The sequence below is a fragment of the Sus scrofa genome, chromosome 6, assembly GCF_054392235.1.
Source record: "Sus scrofa isolate SSC_HxYL_T2T_F1_AM1 chromosome 6, Sscrofa_HxYL_maternal_Yorkshire_Landrace_v2.0, whole genome shotgun sequence".
Classification (NCBI taxonomy): domain Eukaryota; kingdom Metazoa; phylum Chordata; class Mammalia; order Artiodactyla; family Suidae; genus Sus; species Sus scrofa.
The window spans coordinates 123297107-123323629 of record NC_139388.1 but is presented as its reverse complement, the minus strand read 5'-3'; the positions used below and the strand labels follow the sequence as shown (position 1 = coordinate 123323629).

The 26523-nt window shown below is 41.5% G+C and overlaps 1 protein-coding gene across 3 annotated transcripts in view; it reads right to left on the bottom strand.

The window, feature by feature from the left end:
- MAPRE2 (microtubule associated protein RP/EB family member 2) overlaps positions 1-11828 on the bottom strand; it is a 170419-nt gene extending 158591 nt beyond the window's left edge. For 2 of the 3 annotated variants that reach the window (XR_014807858.1, XM_021096265.2), the window contains exon 1: positions 11800-11828. Coding sequence is in view for 1 of the 3 variants with exons in the window: in XM_005665343.4 (XP_005665400.2) it covers positions 10258-10281 (24 nt within the window). In the remaining 2 variants the exon portion in view is untranslated. Of the gene's footprint in view, positions 1-10257 lie in introns of all 3 variants that reach the window. The other variant, XM_005665343.4, reaches the window with a different exon arrangement.
- Between the last annotated feature and the right edge of the window lie 14695 nt (positions 11829-26523).

Here is a 26523-nt window from a genome sequence, read left to right as displayed (position 1 = left end):
TGCAGACACCACAGCTAAAACACTATGTTGAATGTGAAGACAATATTCAACATGCTAATAAAAATTTTTATGTGAAATATTGTTGACCGTGTACATAGACAATAAGAATTTCACACAAAAACAAAAATAGATTTGTGATAGTTGCATGAAGGTGGTGAAATTAGGAGTGCTTCATCTCATGCCCCTCTCTCATCTTTTCCAGGCTTTTCACTAATGGTTTTATGTTGTGTTTATCAAACAACAACAAAAAAATGAGTTTCTCCTCCATGAGCTTGGGAGTTGAATTCTGCACTGGGGTGTCTTTTAACAAAATGACCATGCAGCATCTTCCAATCTGGGATTATGTTGAAGACACTAAGCTGCTTAATAACTGATGATGACAATTAATTATGATGGTGACATAAAAACATGTTTTTGAAGGAATAATATTTTATTATAAAAATTAATTTAAAATATTGAAGCATGTTTTTTATAACCCATTAGTCAATTTTTCCTGGGGAAAAAATGCTGAAGGAATTGTATAGAATTCTGGCAGGATAAAAATCCTTGCGCCTTTTGACTTCATAGAGCAATGAGTGGTACCCTGATGAAGAATTCATTGCTTGGTGCCCCAGAGCATACCACTGTCCCAAGCCAGGAGGAGAACTTTAAATTTCTGAGGAACAGAAGGGAGAGTTGTGGCTGCAGTGGACGTAGAGCCACAAGCTGCAGGTCTACTAGATTTATGCTTGATGGTTCCATTCCCAGTGCATAGATGGAAGTGTTAAAATTATCATCACCTGGAGTTCCTATCGTGGTGCAGCAGAAACAAATCCAACTAGGAAGCATGAGGTTGCTGGTTTGATCCCTGGCCTCACTCAGTGGGTTAAGGATCCGGTATTGCCGTGAGCTGTGGTGTAGGTCGCAGATATGGCTCAGAGCCCACGTTGCTGTGGCTGTGGTGTAGGCTGGCAGCTGTAGCTTCGATTAGACCTCTAGCCTGGGAACCTCCATATGCCTCAGGTGCGGCTTTAAAAATCAAAACAAACAAACAAAGTAAAATAAAATTATCATCACCTTTCTTCTGAATTAGGTGTGCTACAAGAGACCACATCATATAATTTTTTTTTTTTTATATGGCTGAACCCTCAGCACATGGAAGTTCCCAGGCCACGGACTGAATCCAAGCCGCAGCTGCAACCTATGCCAGAGCCTTTAACCCACTGTGCTGGGCCAGGGATGGAACCCGTGTCTCCACAGGGACCCAAGCTGCTGCAGTCGAATTCTTAACCCACTGTACCACAGCAGGAACTCTACATCACTGAATGTTTAGTCAACTGCCAGCCCTATCTGAAGCAGGTCACTAAACTAATCTTATTACCACATCACTATACACAACACAGTCATCACAAAGACCTACACACACATTATCTAATTTGATCCTTACAAGAATCTTGTGAGATAATGCCAGACTCCACTGTCTGTATTTGACAGATGAGAAAACCCAATTTCAGGCATGCTGATGAAGGATAGTAAGGTCCCAAAACCACCCAGAACTAGTTGTAAACATCAGGCCTTCTGATACTCTTGGCCCAATTCCAGAATCCTTTCTACAACACAACACTATAACCTCTTAAAAAAACAAGCAGGCAAGCATAAAGAAGGGGCTTTTTGGAGTTCCCTTCATGGCTTGGCGGTTAACGAACCTGACCAGGATCCATGAGGATGTGGGTTCGATCCCTGGCCTTGCTCAGTGGGTTAAGGATCTGGCATTGCCGTGAGCTGTGGTGCAAGTTGTAGACACAGCTCGGATCCCACATTGCTGTGGCTGTGGAGTAGGCTGGCAGCTGTAGCTCCAATTCGACCCCTAGCCTGGCAACTTCCATATGCCATGGGTGTGGCCCTAAAAAAAAAAAAAGTTTTTGAACTCAACAGGAATGAGGATCTATGGAGCCTTTTAAATTGCTTTTTAAAACGTTAAAATTTCATAAAAGTAGTTTGGAATTTGCCACAGGCCCCAACTGCATGTCTGTTGTTCAGTTTTAGAAGAACCTAGGGATGCAAACATATGGGCATATGGTGTTGGCATATAAATATCATGTAAGTTACAATATAGAAAGTACACAAACATGAAAAAGATTTGCTGGTGATTTGAGGACCAGGAAATATTTGTCACCTAATTTATAGGTTCTCAATCAAGGACAAGCCAGAAAGTTATAATAGGCTGTTGAATCAGTTCTAGCAATGACATTTTTAAACTTACATTTGTCTATTTTGTTGCATATGTTCATTATAAAAGAATATTAGAAATGGTCATTTAGAATTTTCATCTGAATAAAACAGAATACAATAGTTTCAGATCTTGAAGAAACTACTTCATATGTGTTAAAACAGACAGTTGTTAAGGATTATTTCAACATGGTATTAAACATAAAAAACAATTTATGGTGAAAAAGTGGATCCTCTAGTTCAGGCCAACTCAAACTTTAATGTATATACGAATCACCTACGATTTTGTTAAACTGAAGATTCTGATTGAGAAGGTCTGGGTGGAGCCCCAAATTCTACATATCAAGGCATCCCAGGTAATGCTGATGCTACAGGTCCTGGGACCTCACTTGATCAGTGGAGTCACCTGAGGTTGAACTTCAATCAACTAAATCTTGTGGACAAGGTTGATGGGTCCCTCAGGCTGGTATCACTTGAGCTAGCAATTTACCTATTGATGTATCTATCTTATTAAAAGGCCTGTGAAATAATAGAAAGTACCTTAAGGGAGCTCACGAAATAAAATTGCTAATTTTCTTGATCTGGCTTTACTTTTTATTTCCCTTCTTGAGCAAAGTGTGCAGAAAACTTCCAATAATGCATGATTTTTCTCTTTATTAAGCAAAGGCAGCTAAGACATTTTATTATCCAATAAATAGAGTCTGAGATCAGATATTCTGCAGACCAGGAAAGCTAGTCATGTTGAGATTATGGGATAAAAGATTGGGAAACTCAGCAAAAACAAAAAGAGAAAACAAAAATAAAACTTCAATCGACCACCACAAAAAAGATGGGGTGCCCAGCTAAATTTGAATTTTAGATAAAAGATTACTTTCTCAGTATTGATATACCCCAGGCAATATATAGGACATACTTAAACTAAAAAAAAAAAAAGAAAAAAAAATCATTGTTTACCTGAAATTTACATTTAACTGGGCATCCTGTATTTTATCTGGCAACCATTGTTAAAAACATACCCTAGATTCTAACTTGCATTTAAGTCCTAAGAGAGTTGATTCTGGCATGGAGAATTAACAGACCCGAAGTCAGTGTTGTTTAAACATTCCAATGGTACATGGAATTGCTTTCTGGACTTGCCAATACCACACGGAGCACTTGGCTATTACTGCTATTGATTCATGGAAACTCCTTTTGGGAGATTTGTACCCAGAAGACTGCACTCAAAGAAAATCATGATAGAGGGCAGGCAGGAAGTGAAGCTAACAGAAGTCATGTATAATAGCATCCTTTCTGGGGAAGGACCAGGTGGCTTGAAGCAGGAAGGTTTTTCTTCTAGTTCCCTGTCTTTTTCTCTTTTGGAGAACTGAAGATGCTCAGTGGGAGCATGGAGACAGTGATTTCTTTGTTAGACTCATGAGAAGTTCTTAATACATCACAGTTTGGCGGGTTGACTGGATTTAAGATTATTTTGGAAGGAAGGAAGGAAAGTGTAAGGTTGTTGCAGGCAGTCTCTCCCTTCTTGTTTATCAGTTTTTGAAAGTCAACTTTACCAGCTTAAAAAAAATTATTTTTTAGGATTTCCCATCATGGCACAGCAGTAACGAATCCAACTAGGAACCATGAGGTTGCAGGTTGGATCCATGGCCTTGTTCAGTGGGTTAAGGAGCCAGCATTGCTGTGAGCTGTGGTGTAGGCTGAAGACTTGGCTTGGATCTGGCATTTCTGTGGCTGTGGTGCAGGCCAGCAGCCATAGCTCTGATTGGACTGCTAGCTTGGGAACCTCCATATGCCATGGGTGCGGCCCTAAAAAGAAAAAAAAATTATTATTATTGTTTGCCATTTTAGGGCCACACTTGTGGCACATGGAGGTTCCCAGGTTAGGGGTCTAATCGGAGCTGTAGCAGCCAGCCTACACCACAGCCACAGCAGCGTGGGCTCTGAGCTACGTCTGTGACCTATACCACAACTCACGGCAACGCCAGATCCTTAACCCACTCAACAAGGCCAGGGATTGAACCCGTGACCTCATGGTTCCTAGTTGGATTCATTAACTACTGAACCACGACGGGAACCCCAATTTTTTAAATTGAGGTATAGCTGATATACAATGCTGTATTAGTTTCAAGTGTACAGCAAAGCAATTCAGTCATACATATATATATATATTTCAGATTTTCTTCCTTTATAGGTTACTATAAAATATCAAGTGTATTTCCCTGTGCTATACAGTAGGTCCTTTTTGGTTATCTATTTTATTATCATTATTATTTTTTGTCTTTTTTTGATTTTTTATGGCCGCACCCACAGCATATGGAGGTTCCCAGGCTAGGGGACAAATTGGAGCTGTAGCTGCTAGCCTACACCACAGCCACAGCAATACAGGATCCAAGCCGTGTCTACAACCTACACCATACATCACGGCAATGTCTGATCCCCAACCACCAGGCAAGGCCAGGGATCGAGAACCTGCATCCTCATGGATGCTAAAGTCAGATTAATTTCCACTGAATAACAATGGGAACTCTGGTTATCTATTTCATATATGGTTGTGTATATATGCTAATCCTAAACTCCTAATTTATCCTTCCCCCTTCACCCTTTGGTAACCATAAATTTATAAGTCTGTGAGCCTATTTCTGTTTTGTAAGTTCATTTGTATCATTTTTTTTTAGATTCCACATATAAGTGGTATCATATAATATTTGTCTGGCTTTATCTGGCTTACTTCACTTAGTATGAAAATCTCCAGGTCCATTCATGTTGCTGAAAATGGCATTATGTCATTCTTTTTTATAGCTGAATAATATTCCATTGTATATAAGTACCAAATCTTCTTTACCCATTCATCTGTCAATGGACCTTTGGGTTGCCTCCATGTCTTAGCTATTGTAAATAGTACTGCAGGTTTTTTTGTTTTGTTTTGTTTTGCCACGCCAAGGCGTGTGTTGCTCACGGGCCAGGGGTCAGATCAGAGCTGCAGTCTCAACCTAAGCCAAAGTTGCAGCAATGCTGATCCTTAACTCACTGTGCTGGGCCAGTGATCAAACCTGTGTCCCAGGGTTCCCAAGACACGATAGATCTCATTTCTCTATAGTAGGAGATCCAGCACTACAGCTTTTAAAGAGGGGAATCTAGTCATCTGATTGCACTTTTACATATGACAGCCAATAAAAAGTTTTAGATAATTTAGCAAAAAAAACACAGGAATTGCCTCATTTCCCAGCAGCCATTTTGTTTTGTTTTGTTGTTTGTTTTTTTGCTTATTTTCCCTTATACTGACTTCAAATACCAATAGTCATTCCTGACATGATGTTTATAATTAGCCTAAGTTAGAACCAAGGTTTGTCTGTTAGCAAAATCCTTTTGAGTGTTTTGCCCCTGCCGAAGCAATTGACCATTACAAATTCCCTAATCTGGTTAAATACACAGTAAATCTAATTAATTCCTAACTTTAGTAACTACTTGGGAGAGAACTACAAGTGATATATGTACGGCAGACACTCTATCAAAAAAAAGGTATTTAGTAACAAAAATTTAGTGGAATCTAAATTACGATAAGGGAAGAAAGTTAATTTCACTTGGACTAGTTCCAAGTCAACACAGGAGTTATGCAATCTGTCTTCAGTTGTCCCCTTCCTCCCCTTCCCAAATTACCCCATCAGGAACACTCGTGGGTTAAGTTACCTTGGAAGTTAGTTATCTACATGCCATTACTACCAACAGTCCTAGGATGAGATTAAATACACTTACATTTAAAAAGTTATAGTTGATTTACAATGTTGTGTTAATTTCTTTTTTTTTTTTTTTTTTTTTTGTCTTTTTGTTGTTGTTGTTGCCGTTGCTATTTCCTGGGCCGCTCCCGCCGCATATGGAGGTTCCCAGGCTAGGGGTTGAATCGGAGCTGTAGCCACCGGCCTACGCCAGAGCCACAGCAACACGGGGTCCGAGCTGCGTCTGCAACCTACACCACAGCTCACGGCAACGCCGGATCGTTAACCCACTGAGCAAGGGCAGGGACCGAACCCGCAACCTCATGGTTCCTAGTCGGATTCCTTAACCACTGCGCCACGACGGGAACTCCTGTTGTGTTAATTTCTACCGTACGACAAAGTGATTCGGTTGTGTGTGTATATATATATATTCTTTTTATATTCTTGTTCATTATGTTTTATCTTGGGATATTGAATTTAGTTCCCTGTGCAATATAGTAGGACCTTGTTGTTTATTCGTTCCATATACAATAGCTTGTTTTCGTTTTTAGAAATGATTTAGCTGATCCCAGGCACTTCAAAATTTACATTACTTATTGTGCAATGTTCATGCAATGGTCTCTAAATTGCAGGTGTACTGATTCTGGCAGGGACGAAGACACAAATTATATATAACCCTTAAGTTGCTCTATGAATCAAAATAGAACTCATTTGCAAACGGTCTGTGGCATTAACAAGTCATCAAAAAAGAGGAAGCTCTCTTAACTGAAGAAAACTTTATGAGAGGCAACCCTAAATTAAGACAAAGTTCCTATCAAGGTAGTTGTCCTTCTTTCAAATACTCTTTCTAGAATCTTAATAGTAATCTGTTCAGCCTTGGGCAGAAGGCAAATAATTTGAATTTCTGGATCATAATCTGATCTACTTTTATTTATTATTTTATTTTTTCTTTTTAGGGCTGCACCCTCAGCACATCGAAGTTCCCAGGCTAGGGATCGAATCAGAGCTACAAACTGCTGGCCTACGCCACAGCCCCAGCAATGCAGGATCTGAGCCACACCTGTGACCTACAACACAGCTCATGGCAAATGCCAGATCCTTAACCCACTGAGCAGGGCCAGGGATCAAACCACATCCTCATGAATACTAGTTGGGTTTTTTACTGCTGAGCCACAATGGGAACTCCTGATCTATTTTTGAATTCAAAACTTCTAACTAAATTGTCCATGGCATATTGTCAGCCTTTAATGATATCAGTGACTAATATGTATATCTGCTTCTTATTTAACCATCACTGCCTTGGTAAACAGCAAGCAATTTACCCTAAACGCATACTTTGGAAGAGGAGTGCTATTTCCCAAAGTAACAAATTTCCACATCATGTTTTAAGTGTATGAAGTGACAGTCAATAGAAAATGTCTAGATCTGAAGAGATCCTCAAGTTATGCATTCATATATCAAAACAAATATGCAGACAAATGCCCCTGTAGGGTGGAGGAAAAGGAACTTTCTACTGCTAATGAGTTGAGGCAAGTGTGACCATGGGCTTGCGGTCCAGGGTGTTTTTCTGCATTTTCTAGAGCTCTGGGAACTATGATGTATCTCAATGTAAATAAGTATTGCAGTGTTTGGGCTCAGAAGTTGGCCATATCACTAATATTCATGTTATTATTAAAAATGTACTGTTTTTGCAAATATACTCAATAGGGAAATAAATATACACAAAAGGGGAATATGAAACAAAACTGTCTTTACTGATTAGTTGACCTCTGTTTGGAAACATTTCTTTTTTCCTCTTCTCTAAAAACTTTGAAAAAAGACTAAGATGTTTTCCTTTTTTTGGCCATACCCATGGCAGGTGGAAGTCCCTGGGCCAGGAATCAAAGCCTTGCCAAGCAGCGACCCAGATCCAAGCCATATCTGCAACCTACACCACCACAGTTCAAGGCAACGCTGGATCCTTAATCCACTGAGTGAGGCCAGGGACGGAACCCTTGTCCTCCTGGATACTAGTCAGGTTAGTTACCGCTGAGCCTCGACAGGAACTCCAGCAGTTTCTGATTAATCTGGATTAGTCCCATTTTTCTAGATTGCATTTTAGCTTATCAGTATCTTATGCCTCCCCCAAAAGGAGCTGAGATTTCAGAAGGGCATTCCCAGTGACTTTTTCCAGCTACACAGAAATGAGAATGGGTTCATTTATGTAATTTTGGCCTTTGGAAATTCTTATTAATATTTATTTTTGCTGGTCTCCAGCAAGGAATATATACAAATTCCCATTTTGAGATATGCTGGCTATTTAAAAGTATGTGTGCTATTTTAAATGTAGGCAGACACTAAAAGTTATTAACCTGCCAATTGTCCTACTCTGTAATAACTCACCTAGCTTAATTAATTCCTTTTGGCATCCACATGATTAAATATGTTTTTTACATAATAATGGGTAGAGAGTGAACATATTTGTGAATTTCACAAGAATGCTTTGCTTGCAAATATTCCCCCTACCTTCAGTACAAACACAAAAGGCCGGTACTACATGTTAAAAGGGCTATAGACATAAAGGCCCTTTTGCAATAACAGAACACCAAGCAGGGTACATAGGTGTTATGAGAGTTTCAAATCAAGTTCGACGGCTGATGAGGAGTTCCCGTACTGGTGCAGTGGAAATGAATCCAACTAGGAACCACATGGTTGCGGATTTGATCCCTGATCTTGCTCAGTGGGTTAAGGATCTGGATTTGCCGTGAGCTGTGGTGTAGGTTGGAGATGTTGCTGTGGCTGTGGTGTAGGATGGCAGCTATAGCTTTGATTAGACCCCTAGCCTGGGAACTTCCACATGCTGCACGTGAGGCCCTAAAAAGACCAAAAAAAAAAAAAAAAAAAAAAAAAAGAAAAAGAAAAAGAAAAATGAGGAAAGAGGTATAAAAATTAATGTTAATAGTAATAAAAATAAATACTTCATAAACTGTGCACCTCTTTAAACAGGCCATCTTATTGGGATCATGCCTTGAGTATGACTTTTTTTTTAAAGCAAGAAAACTTTGGTTAAAAGCAAACAAAATTTCTCTTAAAATGTTATCTGTAACCATTTCTATTTAAATAAATCCTTTAATCCACCCGAGTGTCATCAGTTATTTCGCTTTTTTTGTATTCAAAATTAATGTACTCCAAAAAAATTAACGTACTGCAAATTCATCTTCTCTACTTGGCATAACTGACATAACCCAAAGCAGTTCATCCTTTTCCAACAGTTTGCATTATATGCCTCCCACCAAGGAAATTGCAAGATGTCTAGCTAGTCGGCTTGTTTCCTCTTCTAACAAGAGAGAGCTTTATAGGAAGGAGGTAGAACAGGGTGTTGGAAAAGAGAGTGGTTCATACAAGCAAACATCCTGATCAGACATTCAAATATCCTTTCAAAGGAGTGGAATAACGCGTGTCATTAAGTTACTCAATGTAATTACTTCCTATTCCTGGGATCCGCCTTGGAGTGTAGCCTGCTGACTCACCCAGCTGCTCCAAGTTAGTTTCTGCTGGGTTTCCCCACTGCCTGCTACACGTGAGTCACCACTGGAATGAAGTTTCTACCAATCTCCTTAACGACCATGCAGAAACCGGCACTGACAGGGAACTTTCCAATAAGAACCAGAAGGATGAGAGGATGAAAACTGATGTGGCAGGGACCACCGCCTGCCAAGCTGCCTGATGACAGTCTCCCCACTATCAAAGGGATTTGTCAGAAGCACCCCAGTTTCAGGGTGGTTTCCTCCACCCACCAAGGTAGTTAAACTGGCATTTTGTCTTGCAATGCTTGCAGCTGCTGGTCACTGAATTCTGCCCTTGCTTCACTAGTTTTCAAATTTGGCTGCACAGTGGAATCACCTGGAAACTCTCTCACACACACACCCCCCACCCCCGCACTACCACCCTAACAGCTAAAACCCCAACCATTGTCTTGCTGTCATCTCAAAACAGTCTAATTTAAAATAGTTGGGATGAGACATGGATGTCAGGATTTTTCCAAGTTCCCCAGGCAGCAAAATTTAGGCACCTTAGCACTGAAGAAGCATTGTCTTCCCATGCAAGTGAAATCTGCCAGTTAAGCTTACCTAGGACCACCATGTGTGCTCGCAAACCTCCTTTCTTGAAGATCTACCTGCAAACCCTAAGTCATATCTTAATTAATTTGACAGTACAGAATACTAGCAAGGCAAGGGACATTTCCAGAAGGGACACTGGCTAGACAATGACCCCCGTCCCCCTCCTCCCTTGCTTGCTAAACTTAGCTAAATTTAGTGCTTAAACGAAGTGTCTCAAACATTGCTATTCTTCCGGTTACCTTTTGATCTCTGTTCTGTTTCATTCCACAGTGTCTCCTTCGGCAAATCTGTAAGGCTCAGGACCTTCAGACTGAAGCAGGTGCTGCTGTGTCAAAGCTGCTGTGTCAAAGCTCAATCGAGACAGAATTGCACGCTTCACCTCGCTGGGACCAAGCTGCCGCCTGGCAATGCGGCCCCAGGGCAGATACTATGCTAATCAAGAAAGTTCTTCCGTCTCCTCGCGGGCGGGCGGGTGCAGGTTTGAACACTTAACCCTTGATTTTACGCGACTGCGCTATAGTGCGTCTAGTGACCTCCTCTTGCCTGGAGGCTCTGGACCACGTTCCATGTTTTTGGCCTAGGAGAGGACGTGCGCAAGTGCTGAAGAAAGCCCGCAGGAGGGGACAGCAGTGTTGGCTGGTGCTGGCGTGAAGGGACGGCTAATGTTCAGAATATTAATTACTCCACGCGCTACTGACCCGGCCGAGGACTTAACAGAAGGGGGCTGGGGGTTAAGACAAAGGCTCCTCCCGATCAAATGGCTGCAGCGCCCCTGCCACCGAGGTTACAGCTCTGCCCCCTGACTGGGCGGCCCTCGGTACGGAACTGGCAAAGTGATTCAAGGGATGACCAACTCTACTGGCCCTTTCGAGGTCTGATAAGTCTGCATTACCGAGAGCTCCTGGTTCGGAGGGGAGGGTCTTTTCTGTGCCCACCCCTCCTGCATGCCCTTTATGAAATATCTGGTCACTGTCCAGCCCTTCTAAGGGTGGGTTGAAGATTTTCTTACGGAAACAAGAGTGGGGAGTCGCTAAGTAGCCCTCTCCCTGCACTCAGGGTGCTCCCTGAAGAAGAACCACTTCAGCTCAGAATAATCTGCTTTCTTTCCACCCCAGCCGGCTTCAGCGTCCCGGGCGCCGGGAGCACAAGCCGGAGCCGGAGTCCAAGTGGGTAGAGGTGAGGCTGGAGGAGAAGCCCGGGGCGCGCGGCAGAGGTCCAAGGTTTGATCCCCAGCCGGCGGGCTCCGATGCGCCGCACTTCCTGATCCGTCCCGAAGCTCGCAGCCCCTGCCAGCGCCCCCAGTTCCCAGTTCCGGGGCCCCAACTCTGGCGCCGCCAGGTCCGCGCGCTGCGGGCGCCCACTCTCAAGACCCCCTCTTTCACCAGCGCCGTGTCCCTGTCCTGGCCAGCTCAGCCCTGACCGCCCCCCCCCCCCCGCCACACACACACACACACCCCGGCCCCAGCCAGTCCACTTTGCCTTTGCCAGCGTGGCAGCCCTGATTCCCTCCCTTTTCCTGGGGTGCGCAGTACTGAGGCCCCAAAGAGGCGATGCAGCCTGCAGGAGGGCGGCGGGTGCACACCCGGGGGCCGCGGCGCCAACCCCTGCACAACTTCTTGCGGGGCTCAGAGACCCCCGGTCCCGCGCTCTCCGCCATCGGCGGACTGCACCCCCAGGCGGCGGGAGGGGGCGCGGCCAGAGCGGGGCCTGGGAGGTACAGCGCCAGGGCTGGGGGGTCGGGGTGCGCTAGGGCGGTACCGCTTTAAATGCACTTGACTCACCTGCTCCGGCGCTGCCGCCTCCTTCCACTACTGACAGCTGGGGGCTTTGTTTTCTCCACCCACCCGGCCCGCTGCGCTCCGCCCCCACTGCCACACGTGACTCGCCGTCTGCTGTCGCCGCTGCTACTCCGCGGGGCCACCGGACAGCGCGGGGCCCGGGTAACCTCTGCCTGGGGGTGCAAGGAGTAGGTGGGAACAGCCGACGAGAGCCCGGGCAGGTCCGAGGGGACTCGCCAAAGGGTCAGTTGGAAGGTGGAACGCTGGTTAGGGCCCTGGGAAGCCAGGGTGAGTTGGTGACAAGGACTAAAGTGCCAGACAGTGAAAGAAGCTGAGTTGTTGAGCCCCACCCGAGAGGGAGGAGGCCGGCTCGGCTTAGAAAGGAGGCTTGAGGAGGCAACCCCATACCCTGAATTAAGTACCGGTAACTGGGGACCTGCACATCACTGCCTTTGACACCAAGTGTTTGTACTCAGACCTGGGGAACAGTTGATACTGAGGAGCAAACGAGTTCTGTCATGAACATTAGTAATTAAACCATGCCATTCTAAGCTGAACAATATGATAAACAAGGTAATAAATAATAGCAAGTTCTATTGAAGTTTCAAATCTGCTTGTTGGTGCCGATGATATTTGGCTTCTATTTGGAAAATGGAATCCAGGCTGGAGAAGCTAACTCCGGATTATTGATGTGGGCACTTGTCCATTTGGAACAGCGCCTAGTTTTAATGAAATGAATTAAGAAAATGTTCTAGCTTCAAGACGCAGCTCAGTATCTGCTGCTTTTGGAAGTGGTCCTGACCTTTGCTGATCTATAGTGTTTGAAACTGCAAGAACCTGTTATCTGAATCCTTCCTTTTGCCCTTGGAGAACAAATATACCTTTGTGCCCCCCCTACACACACCCAATTGCAACACTGGGGAAAGATTGTCCCCATGTCCCTAGCATTCATTAAAGCAAAGTCTGCATAGTGGAATGACTTAGCACTGTGCTTTCCAAACTTTAATGCGCAGAGCTATCACTTGGAGACCTTGTTAAAGCCAAATTCTGATTGAGTGGGCCTTAGGTTGGATCTGAGATTCTGTAGTTTGGCAAACTCTTACGTAACATCAGTGCTGCTGGTTTGAGGTCCACACTTTGAGTAGCAAGGCTCCAAGCACCCTTTAGCAGTGGCCAGCCTATTCTGAGTCCTCACTGCACCACTTAATAGCTTTGTGACCTTGGGAAGTGTCTTGATATTTGAACCACCATTTCTGTAAAATAGGATGATACCAATATCTTGAAGATTAAATGAGAAAACCGATTTAATGTGTGCCTAGCACACACACCTAGGGTTTGACAAGTGTTAGCTGATTAGCTCTTGGGGTCATCTTTGCAGAAGTGAAGCTGGCACGAAGTCCAGCATATTGGCAGGGGGAGTGGTGTGTGAAATGGGCACAGGGGATGAGATAGCCAGCCTGCAAAATAACTACTGTATGCCCAAATCACCTAGCAAGGGCCAAAAGGGTAGAATAAGTTTGTTGCATAAATGAACAACTACGATGAAGAGGAAATCATCCATGTTTAAAAGTTCTGTTTCTTCTGTAAAACTTTAAATCTTGATAGATATTTTTGGGACACTGAATTAAATCATTTTGCTTTTTATTACAGATAATGTCCAGTTGCCTGCTGGATGGGTAATCCATTTTAATATCTGAGTGAATAAATGGACTGTATGGAGTAGTGCATTTTTTATCCTCATTAAAAACCCTGAAATTGAAATTGAAATGAATTTATTAATGAAGATATGGTATTCTTAGCTCTCAAAATGAATGGGTATTTTCATCAAAGTTCTCACATTTCCCTTTCTTGCTTCTCCAGTCTCTGCCTCAATCCTCCCCCCCTCCACCCCCATCATTGTTTCCTAAGACTCATTTCTTGGCTTTTTATTTTTCTCACTTTCTATCATTTCCCTTGGAAATTTTATTCATATCTTATGCTCAGCTTTCAAGTGTGTGGAGATTACTTCTGAATCTATACCCACATTCTTGACCCATGTCCAAGCCCCATTTCTGGATTACCAATTACTTGCTAGGCACTTCCACTGAATTTCCCACTCTCCTAGGAGTTTCGGTGTGTTCTAAATTAAACTCCTCTCTCTTCTCATATAACTGATACCTCCTTGGTAATAAATCAAAGTGATTATTTGCATTGGAAAGCCCTCAGTGCTAATCCAGGGACCTGGCAGGGATATGGCTCACACAGCATGACTGTCCTAGCTACCTTCTGGCTGTTTCCAGATATTTCTGTGAGACTTTCCTTCAACACTGACTGGGGCCAACACACACATAAACATCGCTTACTGGTATAACAGCCACATACGTAGCTGTGGGCTGCTGCATAAATGGTGATCAGGGTGAATTGAGCTGGCGCATCTGTTAGGGCAGGCTGGATCATGCTGCTGTAACAAAAACCACCACAATCTCAGTGGTTTTATACAACAAAAATGAATTTCCTGCTCAATGCAAAGTCTCCAGGGCAGCTTTCAGGTGACTCATCATTCCAGCCTGCCTCATTCCTGTGACCTCTCCATGAGCACCACGGCAAGGGAAGAGAGTATGGAAAACTGGGCACCACACCTTAAATGCTTTCACCAAAGGAAATGACATGGTCACTACCTAACTTTAAGGAGGTATATATATATTTGGAAGGAATAGGAAAGTAGAAATCTTGGGGAGCACGAGTAATGTCTGCTGCAGGGATCTGTTCTATAAGGGAAGGTTAGGCATAAAATTAAGCTGAAAATAGTCTAGTTATAGTAGAGGGTGAGTGTAGATTACCAGTCTGAATAAGGAACCCAGTTGCCTGTGGATCTCTGAAGAAACACCATTGCTGTTACAATGTCTGTACAATATTACTACGTAGAGAGACACTTAAAAGTGAGAAATGCTGCCTCCCTGCCTGTCGGGGTCACTTTATGATTCAGCCAAGGTCAGTTTATTCCAGGCACTGATCATCCAAACTCTCTATCACACAAGAGCTGGGAAATAACTTTCATCTTGATTATACCCTGGGGAACACACCAACCGTGGAATAAGTAAGGTTACGTCAACATAAGCATGTTTGCTAATTTTGCTGACTTTAATGGTCATGCTCTATTCTAGGAATGAATATGTATCCATGAAAAATGAAACATTTCAGCAGGATTAAGCCATCCCATGTTTCTCTTGTGATTGACTGAATTTTGCCGCCTCTAACAAAGAATGTTCTTGTCTTCAGGGAATGTTGAAATGTAGCCCTGAGTATAAACGTCAGCCCATAAGCAAGGGGAAAGGAATCACTCATATCATAGTGAAAAAATAAAATTGTAGTTTTAAATAAGCTTTCAGGCTTCTTTCTCTAAAGAGAAGAGATTCTGTCAAGGAACTTGCCTCCTACATCTCCCAACACTCCATGTGCTTAAAAAAGGTAAAGCACTGATGAATGCTGTAAGCTCTAAAATGCTATACAGATACAGGGTATTAATATGTTGTTGGGCACTGAATAGTGCCTTTTTTTTTTGGCTGTGCCAACAGCATGTGGAAGTTCCTAGGCCAGGGATCAAACCCTGGCCATGGTAATGACCCGAGCTACTCTAGTGACAACACTGGATCTTTAACCTGTTGTGCCAGAAGTGAACTCCTGAATAGTGCCTCTGATTACAATAATTTTATGCTGGAGTTTCCGTCGTGGCTCAGTGGTTAACGAATCCGATTAGGAACCATGAGGTTCCATCCCTGGCCTCACTCAGTGGGTTAAGGATCCAGCTTTGCCGTGAGCTGTGGTGTAGGTCACAGATGCTGCTCAGATCCTGCATTTCTGCGTCTCTGGTGTAGGCCTGCGGCTACAGCTCTGATTAGACCCCTAGCCTGGGAACCTCCATATACTGCAGGTGCAGCCCTAGAAAGGCAAAAAGAAAAAAAAAAAGTTTTTATGCTGTCTCTGCCCACATCCATCAGTAATATCCCTTTTAAAACACCTACCTCTCATAAACCTATTCCCAAATATTTTTTTGTAACACCAAATCTTCCTAAGGCTATATTTTGAAAGCTTCAACTGCATATTTCCACAAATATCTAACATGGGAGATTAAAAAGGAGAGGCAATGTTTATCAATTAATGTTTTAAACTATTTGCTCAAATTCTTTTCATTTTATCTGATTTATTTTCAGCTCTTGCTAAGCTGTAACACTGCTCTAAGTATAAATCCTAACCTCAAGAGATACGCTGCAGTGAACCACTTACAAATGTATCGGTAATACCATGTTAGATGGAGATGGAAGTGTTCATTACCAAGCTATGATAGCATTTATCAAGATGAGTTGTAAAGATGGCACAGGATGACAGCTTCGCGGGGCTCACTGCCTTGTGATGACTCGTGTCTAGTTACAGAGTAAATGTTGGAATAAAAAAACAGCACCTTCAGAGCATTATGTGAGCTCTTGTGAGCAAATATTCGTGAGCTAGCTAAAAAGCATCATTATTTTGAAAGTTAAAGCGGGATCTGAAATGACTGATCGAAGTCCTAATTTCTAGCTATGTCTGCTAGCAAAAACTGCTGCCTCCTTAAGATAATATAGACTAGCAGAGAGAAGATATGCTTATTATATACTATGTATCGGTGGATACATTACAGACTATGTTCAATGTGCATCAAAAGGAGCAAAATGCTACCCTGGCTCATACAAAGCTATTGTAGGATAGAGGCGTCTGATTTTATATCACATTGAAAAAAACTCATACTCAAAGAAATAAATTGGGCATATATATGTCTATATGCATCAATTGTATTCAGTACTTCTATTACACCACATCTTAATGGCAGCAGATATAATTAATTTGTTGGTTGGTAATTATCTCTTAAAGGATGAAGTCTCTGAGGCCAAAAAAATCGTTTTCTGTGGCAGCTCCTTGGAGCCCAAATGGCCTTCAAGGGACCTGAGAGATCAACACCATTTCACCTGGGGATCCCTTGGGAGACAATGCAGCCAGTTTCTCTTAAGTTGAAGGCTAGTTTCTATTTATTAAAGATTATCTTTCCAATTTCACTTTCTTTGCTATTTTCCTATATCCTGTCCATGAATTGTTCAACTAGTGTGAGAATAATAGGTGACTGATTGATTGTGTCTCCTCTGACAGTCTTTGATTCTTTAAAAGAGGTTTGCTCTTTGGCTTTTCTGATTTTAAAATTGCTTTAGTCTTGCTAAGTTGTAATTTCTCCAACAAGGAGTTTTGTGATGCTTTTTACTGGGCAGTCACCATGTTAGATGCCCGTGGTTACCCAAATGCTCTTGGGTCTTAAGGGCCTTAGAGTATAGGGAGACCTGGACTGTGCACAGTGTGGCCTGAGGGGTGTTAAAGGTATGATTGAAATGCTAAGAGAAACCAGACAGTGGGGGAGAACACCAGAGAAGGGCTCACATTTGGGTTGGATCTTGCAGGATGAAGAATGGTGTACCAGAAGAGGATGGTTTGGGGTGAGGCAGACCACTCCAGAGACAGAATGTTGAAAGCCAAGATCTGATCAGATATTGATCAGAAAAATGATCAGAGAATGATGAGGAGTTCAATGTGGTGGCAGGGCCGGTGGTGTGGAATAGGGATGTCAGAGGGGTAGACTAGGAAAGGCCTGGGTGCCTGGGTGAGATGCTTGGATGATGGCCAGTGGTCTCCAAAGTGGGGTGAGAACACACTGGGGTTGTGTGAGATGATACACTGGGGTGTGGGAAGGAAGTGTGAAACCTGCATGTTTATCAGAAAATATGAGAAGGGACTTACAAACATATGGATTGACATTGATACCTTGCTTAGTTTGTATGTCAGACAGACAGGGGCACTTACCAGGTACAGAGAATACTGAGGAAAGGTTGGACTCCACATTAAAGGGGTGTCTCTATTCTTCTTCCTACTCCTGAAAGCCACTACATTGATTAGCATTTTATGTGCACTTGGTTAAGTGGATCTATGTATACTTCTAGCTTGACTAACCTAAGCCTCATGGAATGAATAAATGACTTAAAAAGAGGGAAGAAAAGACTTAAATGTAAGACAAGACACCATCAAACTCCTAGAAGAGAACATGGGCAAAACATTCTCTGACACTAACCTTACGAATGTTTTCTTAGGTCAGTCTCCCAGGGCAACAGAAATAAAAGCAAAGATAAACCAATGGGACCTAATCAAACTGACAAGGTTTTGCACAGCAAAGGAAACCACAAAAAACCAAAGAGGCAACCTACAGGAGAAAATAGTTTCAAATGATGCAACTAATAAGGGCTTAATCTCTAAAATATACAAACAACTTATACAACTCAATGACAAAAAACCCAACAACCCAATGGAAAAATGGGCAAAAGACCTGAACAGACATTTCTTCAAAGAAGATACACAGATGGCCAACAAGCACATGAAAAAAATGCTTAACATCATTGATTATTAGAGAAATGAAAATCAAAACTACAATGAGGTACCACCTCACACCTGTTATAATGGCCATCATTAACAAGTCAACAAATAACAAATACTGGCAAGTATGTAAGGGAACTTTCCTACACTGTTGGTGGGAGTGTAAATTGGTACAACCACTATGGAAAACAGTATGGTGGTACCTCAGCAAATTATACATAGAACTACCACACGACCCAGCTATCCCACTCTTGGGCATGTATTTGGACAAAACTCATTGAAAAAGATACATGTACCCATATGTTCACTGCAGCACTATAGCCAAGACATGGAAACAAACTAAATGTCCATTGACAGATGAATGGATTAGGAAGATGTGGTACATATGCACAGTGGAATACTACTCACCCATAAAAAAGAACAAAATAATGCCATTTACAGCAACATGGATGGAACTAGAGACTCTCATACTAAGTGAAGTAAGTCAGAAAGACAAAAACCACATGATATCACTTATATCTAGAATGTAATATACACCAAAAATGAACCTTTCTACAGAAAAGAAACTCATGGACTTGGAGAATAGACTTGTGGTTGCCAAGGGGGAGGGGAAGGGGAGGGAGTGGTATGGACTGGGAGTTTGGGATTAATAAATACAAACTATTGTGTTTTGAGTAGATAAGCAATGAGATCCTGCTGTATAGCACAGAGAACTATATCTAGTCACTTGTGATAGAACATGATGGAGGATAATATGAGAAAAAGAATATGTATATATGTATGATTGGCTCACTTTTCTGTACAGTAGAAATTGACAGAACACTAAATCAACTACAATGGAAAAAAATAAAAATCATAAAAAAAGAGAGAAGATAATATGAATGATACAAGTGTTAGGGAATTTTCACAAAAGTCTTTGCAAAATTGGTGTTTGTTTTAAAAAATGAGTCTCATAGTCCCATCCAATTATACACTTCCTCTGTTTGCATATGGGGCTTTTTGTGAAATGTATTCTGCAGCTCTGACAGCCATCAAACTAAACACTGAAATAAACTGCACTTAGAACCAGATCTGAAGTTGTTCTATCACAAGGTAATAAGATTTTATAGAAATTATGAAGCATACTAAACCACATTACACTCACTAAATAACGTTTTAGTGATAGGAAAATATTTTCTCCACCATTAATAGAATATAAAATAATGTATATTTCATCTTTATTTCACTCTTAAAATTTCAATTTTATGTTATGTTTTCTTATGTGTACACTAATCCAGTAATTGCATATTCATATTATTTACACATGAATATGTATATGTGAGATGAGAAATGTTGTACTTACAGGAGTGTGAAGGCAGAAGGGAGCCAAAAAAAAAAAAAAAAAGTATTAGAGAAAAGGTACCTATGACCAGGTTTGTTTTTAGGAAGATGACCTAGGCAACAGCATGGAATGGAGAATGAGACCAGTTTGCAAGATCAGGGAGAAGGTCCAGAGGAAAGCTGATGATCAAGATGAAAAATGATGATTGTGATGGAGAAATCGCTATAGCATGCGGTCTTCAGTGAAAGTGTGTGTGCGGCGTGTGTGTGTGTGTGTGTGTGCTTGTGAGAGAGAGACAGAGACAGACAGAGAGATTTCCAGGTTTGTAATTTGCTAGTTAGAGTGGATAGTGGAACTGTTACTTGAGATGAAGAAATGGGATATTGAACAAGATGCAGAGTTCAGTTTAGGACATGTTAAGTCCAAGGTGCCCAAAGGATTCCCAGAAGATGACTAGTGGGCTTTTTAAATATAATTCTGAAGCTCGGGAAAGCTTATACAGATTCTACGGTAGCTTTATTTCTCTATCTGTAGCCCTTCCTACAACTGCTGGTTTTAAAAATACTACTTCATCTAAAAACAAATTAACACAACAGTTTAACATTTATAAGTATTTATAATGAAATGAAAATGATTGTCAGACATAAAAAGACAAACATCACAGGATATCACATATGTGGAATCTTAAAAAATGACACAAATGAACTTATTTACAAAACAGAAACAGACTCACAGACTTGAAAAAACAAACTTATGGTTACCAAAGGTTGGGGGGAGGGATGGGTTGGGAGTTTGGGATTGGCATATGCATCCTACTGTGTATGAGATGGATGGTCAATGGGGAACTCTACTCAGTATTCTGTGATAACCCATACAGGAAAAGAATCTGAAAAAGAATGGATATGTGTACATGCATAACTGAAGCACTTTGTTGTATAGCAGAAATTATCACAACATTGTAAATCAACTATACTTCAATAAATCTTTTAAAAATGGAAGAAGAGAGTAAACTTCGTATTTCACTTCATTCCAAGAAACTAAAAAGTGTCATAAATATAGCAAAAGTGATACCAACCCTGGCTGACTTTGCACAAGTTATAAATTTTAAAAAAAATCTAATTAAAATTTTCCATTAAAATGGGGAAAAAAAGAATCAGTTTACTATTGCATAAGAGCAAGACATCATCACTAAACAGAAAATCTTAAAATTTTAATTTGACATTTTGGCGAGTTCTGCATTCTATCTGACTCTGGTGATCTTCCATGTTTACACTTTTTACTATTTTGTTACTTATCAAGTGTTAGTGAGACTTAGCTTATTGTAATATAGTCACTCTCTGGTATCCCCGTTGTGTCTTTGGGGGAGAAGGTGAGCCCTACATCCTTCTGCTTTGCCATCTTGATCTCCCATTGGTCTGTTCCCTGTTCTGTCTTTTCACATGTAAAACCTTGTTGTTCCAACCAGCCATTTTTTTTTTGTACTGTAGAAATTGCGAATGCTTTCTGATAACTGCTGTACATGTCCCTTCTTCAGGAATCATGAACATTGTGAAACCCTGACGTGTTGTCTTCCATCCTCTCCATGTTGTTTATCAACCAAGCTGTCAAAGCATGTTCTTGCTAAGTTACAAGGATGCCTTTCATACAAAAGGTATTTCTCCCAGTTCCTTACCCAGTTCTTACTAAGACTCTGTGGCTAATTTACCAGTTTAATTTTCAAGTTTCATACAATTCTATTTTTAACCTCATAAATAAGATTTTGTAATTAAATGATGCCAAATATGCATTTATTTAAAATTTCAAATTTCTTGTATCATGGCTTTGTGATCTTTTTATTATTTAATACCTCAAGCACTTATGCACTGTCATCTTCATTAAATTGAAATTTATTTTAATCCAGGGACACATCTCTCTCCACTAGAAGGTAAGCCCCACAAGGGCGAGAATTTTGGTCTGTTTTGCTTACTGTTCGATGCCCAGTGTGTTGAACTGTGTCTGGAACATGATATAAATAAATATTTTTTAATGACCCCATGAATACATAAATAAAGGAACAGAATAGATTCATAAACATGTGAATTGGAATTATCTTCCTTTTTTAAAAAAATCTAAATCTTTGTTATCACGTTGCATTATTTATCTGTAATTTTGACACTCCATTTACTCTTTACTTAATTAATTTTGTCACACCCATGACATATGGAGGTTCCCAGGCTAGGGGTCGAATCAGAGCTGTAGCCACTGGCCTATGCCATAGCCATAGCCACGCCAGATCCGAGCGGCATCTTCAGCCTACACCACAGCTCACGGCAATGCAGGATCCTTAACCCACTGAGCAAGGCCAGGGATAAAAGCTTCGTCCTCATGGATACGAGTCAGATTCGTTTCCACTGAGCTATGACAGAAACTCCTCCATTTACTTTTTAAAAAACTCAATTTAGTATAAGTTTATTGTGAGGTAAATACTTTCATACATACCACAATTTTAATCTTTCAGCATCTAGGAGAAAGAGTTTTTTTCAATTTTCTTTCAGCTTACAGATATATGAAAGGCCTCAAATGTACTTTCTGTGATTCTCCCAGCAATACTTAGGTAGGAAGGTTAAATATAGTCTTAACAATAAAACCCAGCAGGAGTTCCCACTGTGGCATAATGGGTTAAGGATCTGGCATTGCTGTGGCTGTGGCATAGGTCACACCTGAGGCTCAGATTCAATTCTTGGCCCAGGAACTTCCATATGCTGTGGTATACAAACAAGACAAAACAAAACAAAACACTGGCATTCATAAGCAATAGTTAACTCTAGAATGTGGCAAAATAGTAAATTAAAATGAAATATATAAAATGTATTAAATAGAACAGGAGACCCAGATATCAGTTTCTTGAAGACAACATCTATCTGTACAGTGAATCTTTAATCATGTGCTACCTTTCAGAGCCTTGTTAAAATTGGATTTGACCACATCCACAAATTAATTCTTGCCATTACTATCGCTGTTTCACAAAATGTTTTTGTTTGTCTCTCTCCATCTAAAGTCTGAGAAAAGTAATTGGAAAAAAGTGCCACTTAATGGCCCCGGAGAAATCCAGCTGCTGGGAGCTGTCTGTGGGCTCTGGGGACTTGGACCAGGCTCTCTGTCAATGAGGGTGAATGGATGGGGAGGGAAATTGCAGTCAGGCCCTGACACTCCCCAATCAACTGTGCTTTGGAGAAATGCCGACGTGGCTGGCCGGGCTGCCGTGTGTTTCTTTGTTCTCCAGGAACGTCTATTCTATTTGCCACTCATGAGCACACATTGCCTTTTCTCTGGTGATGAGGGGTGTGAGTGAGTAAATACAGAATACAGAATATGTTCCTGCCCAGCCTCCACGCAGGCCCACTCATAACTCCTCTCCCTCCTTTTGTTTTCTTTGTTATTTTTGTTTTCTTTCTTATGAAGATCTTAAGATTAAACCAATTTTGGGACAAGTCACAATCATTACTATGTTACTAGAAAACAAATGCATGTGCTTAAAAATGATGATGACATAGGTGCAGGGACCAGGGGTCCATGTCGCTGCCACCGTGACCTTTATACTGGGTGTAGATCTTTGTGGTTGTCTCCAAATAGTGCAATTTTTTGATGCCAGGTCAGACTCACTCTGGCTAAAGGCTGAACTGGCAACATACTCTTTATTCATAACAAACTGTAGCCGGCACCAAGTACAACACCTTTCTTTGTCAAACAAAAAACTGTACATATTTAATGCACACAGCTTGATGAGTCAGGAGATGGGTACATCTGCCAAGAGCAACACTTTTGCTCCTGACCTCCTGAGGCTCAGATCCAGAGGCAGGACCTCACTGGCTTTGCACATCAGGAGAGACGGCTGTGTGTTAAAAGAATAAGATGAAATCATCCCAAGGCCCAGAAACAAAATGTTAAATAGATTATAGTTAAGTTATGTGATAGATTATTTGGTAACTACCAAAAAAAATACTTTAAAATATTCAAGGGCATGGAAAAATGATCATTTTAACATATTAAGGGACAAAAATAAGATTCAAGAGTTCTGAATCTTGTATATCCAGTATGATGTTACTTGAGTAAAATGTTTCCATATGTTTCTTTGCATAGAAAAGTAAATAAATAAAGTTGGAGAAAATATTTTAAAATGGTATTCTCAGGGCAGGGGGACGGTGAGAGAAGGAGAAAGAGAGAGAGATTGATATTAAGGAATTGGTTCCTACAATTGTAGGCTGATTGTGGGGGTTGGCAAGCCCAAACCTTGCAAGCCCGAATTCTATAGCGAAAACCAGAAGGCTGAAGACTCAGGTAAGCACTGATGTTGCATTTTTAAGAATTCCTTCTTCTTGAGAAAACTTCGGTCATTTCCGAGGCCCACCTGCATTATGGAGGGTAATCTACTTCTTTTTTTTTGTTTTTTTAATTTTGCTTTTTAGGGCTGCACCTGCAGCATAGGAAGTTCCCAGGCTACAGGTCGAATCTGAGCGGTAGCTGCCAGCTTACCTCACAGCCACAGCAACTTGGGACCCAAGCTGCGTCTTTGACCTACACCACAGCTCACAGCAACGCTGCCCAGATCTCTGACCCACTGAGGGAGGCCAGGGGTCCAAGCCACATCCTCATGGATTCTAATCAGATTCGTTTCTGCTGCACCACAAAGGGAGCTCCCTGGAGGATAATCTACTTTAATGACATCTTAAAAATACCCTCAAAGCAATATCTAGACTAGTGTTTGGCCAAGCAACTGGGCACCACAGCCTAGCCAATTTGACAGGTAAAATTAACCATTACAGCTTTCAAGCAATACTGCCCCCCCACATCCCCATGCCTGTCTTTTCTGGAAAATAGGCAGATTTTCCCCTTGGGCATTATTCCCTTCCCATGTACTTTTTTCTTTCTTTTTTCTTTGTGTGTGTGTGTGTGTGTGTGTGTGTGTGTTTTCTAGAGCTGCACCCACAGCACATGGAGGTTCCCAGGCTAGGGGTCCAATCGGAGCTGTTGCTGCTGGCCTACGCCAGAGCCACAGCAATGCCAGATCCGAGCCGTGTCTGTGACCTACACCACAGCTCAGAGCAACGCTGAATCCTTAACCCACTGAGCAAGGCCAGGGATCGAACCCGAAACCTCATGGTTCCTAGTCGGATGTGTTAACCACTTAGCCATGACATGAACTCCCCATGTACTTTTCATGTACATTTTCATTTTCCCAGCAACAATTACAGCTCAGGTGAAGTGAGATAACTGAGATAATTTCAACAGTACAGGTGAAGTTAAGTGCTTTTTTTTTTGTTGCTTTTTAGGGCTGCACCCGTGGCATCTCAGCATATGGAAGCTCCCAGGCTGGGGTTGAACTGGAGCTACAGCTGCTGGCCTACACCACAGCCACAGCAACAAGGGATCCAAGCCACGACTGTGACCTACAGCACAGCTCACGGCAACACCGGATCCTTAACCCACTGAGCGAGGCTAGGAATTGAACCCAAGTCCTCATGGATCATAGACGGGATCGTTAAGCGCTAAGCCACAACGGGAACCCCAAGTTTAGGATTCTTAATTAGAATGCTAGGATGGAAGCCCTAGCTTCAGTGTAGAAGGGGTGAAGAGGGGACACTTGGAACCCACAACATGAAAGAAGCTTGTCTCAGAAAGGCTGATTATCAGGGAAGGCTGAATGGAGGGATGGCAATAAATGGCTCTTGAGGTAATCTTCAGTCCCCGAATTAAACCAACCCTAACCTCTGCCCTTCCTCTGCCCTTTCAGTTATGCAACCTGTTATTTAATCTAGCTTTTCTGTTACTTGCAACCATGTTTCTGCTAAAACAGTCTTTTCCAGTTGTTCAACAAATATGGATTCCTTTTATAATAAGAGAGTAGTTTTAATATTCACTGATTATAAGACAAACTGTTTGCATTTTAAAATCTCTGGAATTGGGATGTGTCATGGCATGTTGTAGTTCAGTAGAACTTTTGCAGTGTATATAAAATAATGGTATATCATATTCAAAATAAGATTTTTACATTTGATAAAAGTTTTGTTTGTTTTGTCTTTTTAGGGCCGCATCCATGGCACATGGAGGTTCCCAGGCTAGGGGTCAAATCAGAGCTGCAGCTGCTGGCCTACACCACAGCCAGATCCTTAACCCACTGAGTGAGGTCAGGGATCGAACCCAGGTCCTCTTGGATCCTAGTCAGGTTCATTAACCACTTAGCCACGATGGGAACTCCTGAAAGTTCTTTTTTATGAAAGATGGAATGTAAATGCTCAGGTTACTTGGAAAGATGTGGCTCATGCTCCTGGGACTATATGGCAACCTGGACATCACTATGTTTTTGGAATAGTTCAAGAAGAAATGAAAAAAACCTAGAACTTGGCTAGTGTGCTACTCAGGCTTTGCTGTGCTACTTCAAACTGATATAAACTAGATTGATATAGAACATTTAGCTTTTTGATTCCATTTCCCAGATTGGAAATGGAATCAAATCTTTTCAAGGAATCTGTGGATCACTGCTTTGAATGGCCTAGCAATAGATGACTTTTTGATGTCTATTTTTCTTTTTCATGGACTCTATTTTTTTTTTAAATTACTTTTAGTTTCAAATGGTTTCAGAATCAACCCCTCCCAAAAATGCTATTTCAGGCTCTTGCACACATGAATATTAATAATATCATGCATTCTCTATGTAGTGTTTTAAAAAAAACTTTCAAACACATTTTTGGATCTATTATGTGATACTATTCCCATAATATTTATGTGAGTTGCATTATGATCCTTTTAGTATTCTAGAGATTTCCATGCTTTCATGGAGTAATTAGTGGTAGAGGTGGACCTCCAATGGACTAGAAAGGGCTGAAATGAAATGAAGTTTTATTGCGTGAAGTTATGATCTGTGTCATTAGCAAAGATAGAATACAACTTCAGAGTTTTTGAACCTGGTTCAAGGTTATGGTCATCACTTCATGGCCATCTTTCTG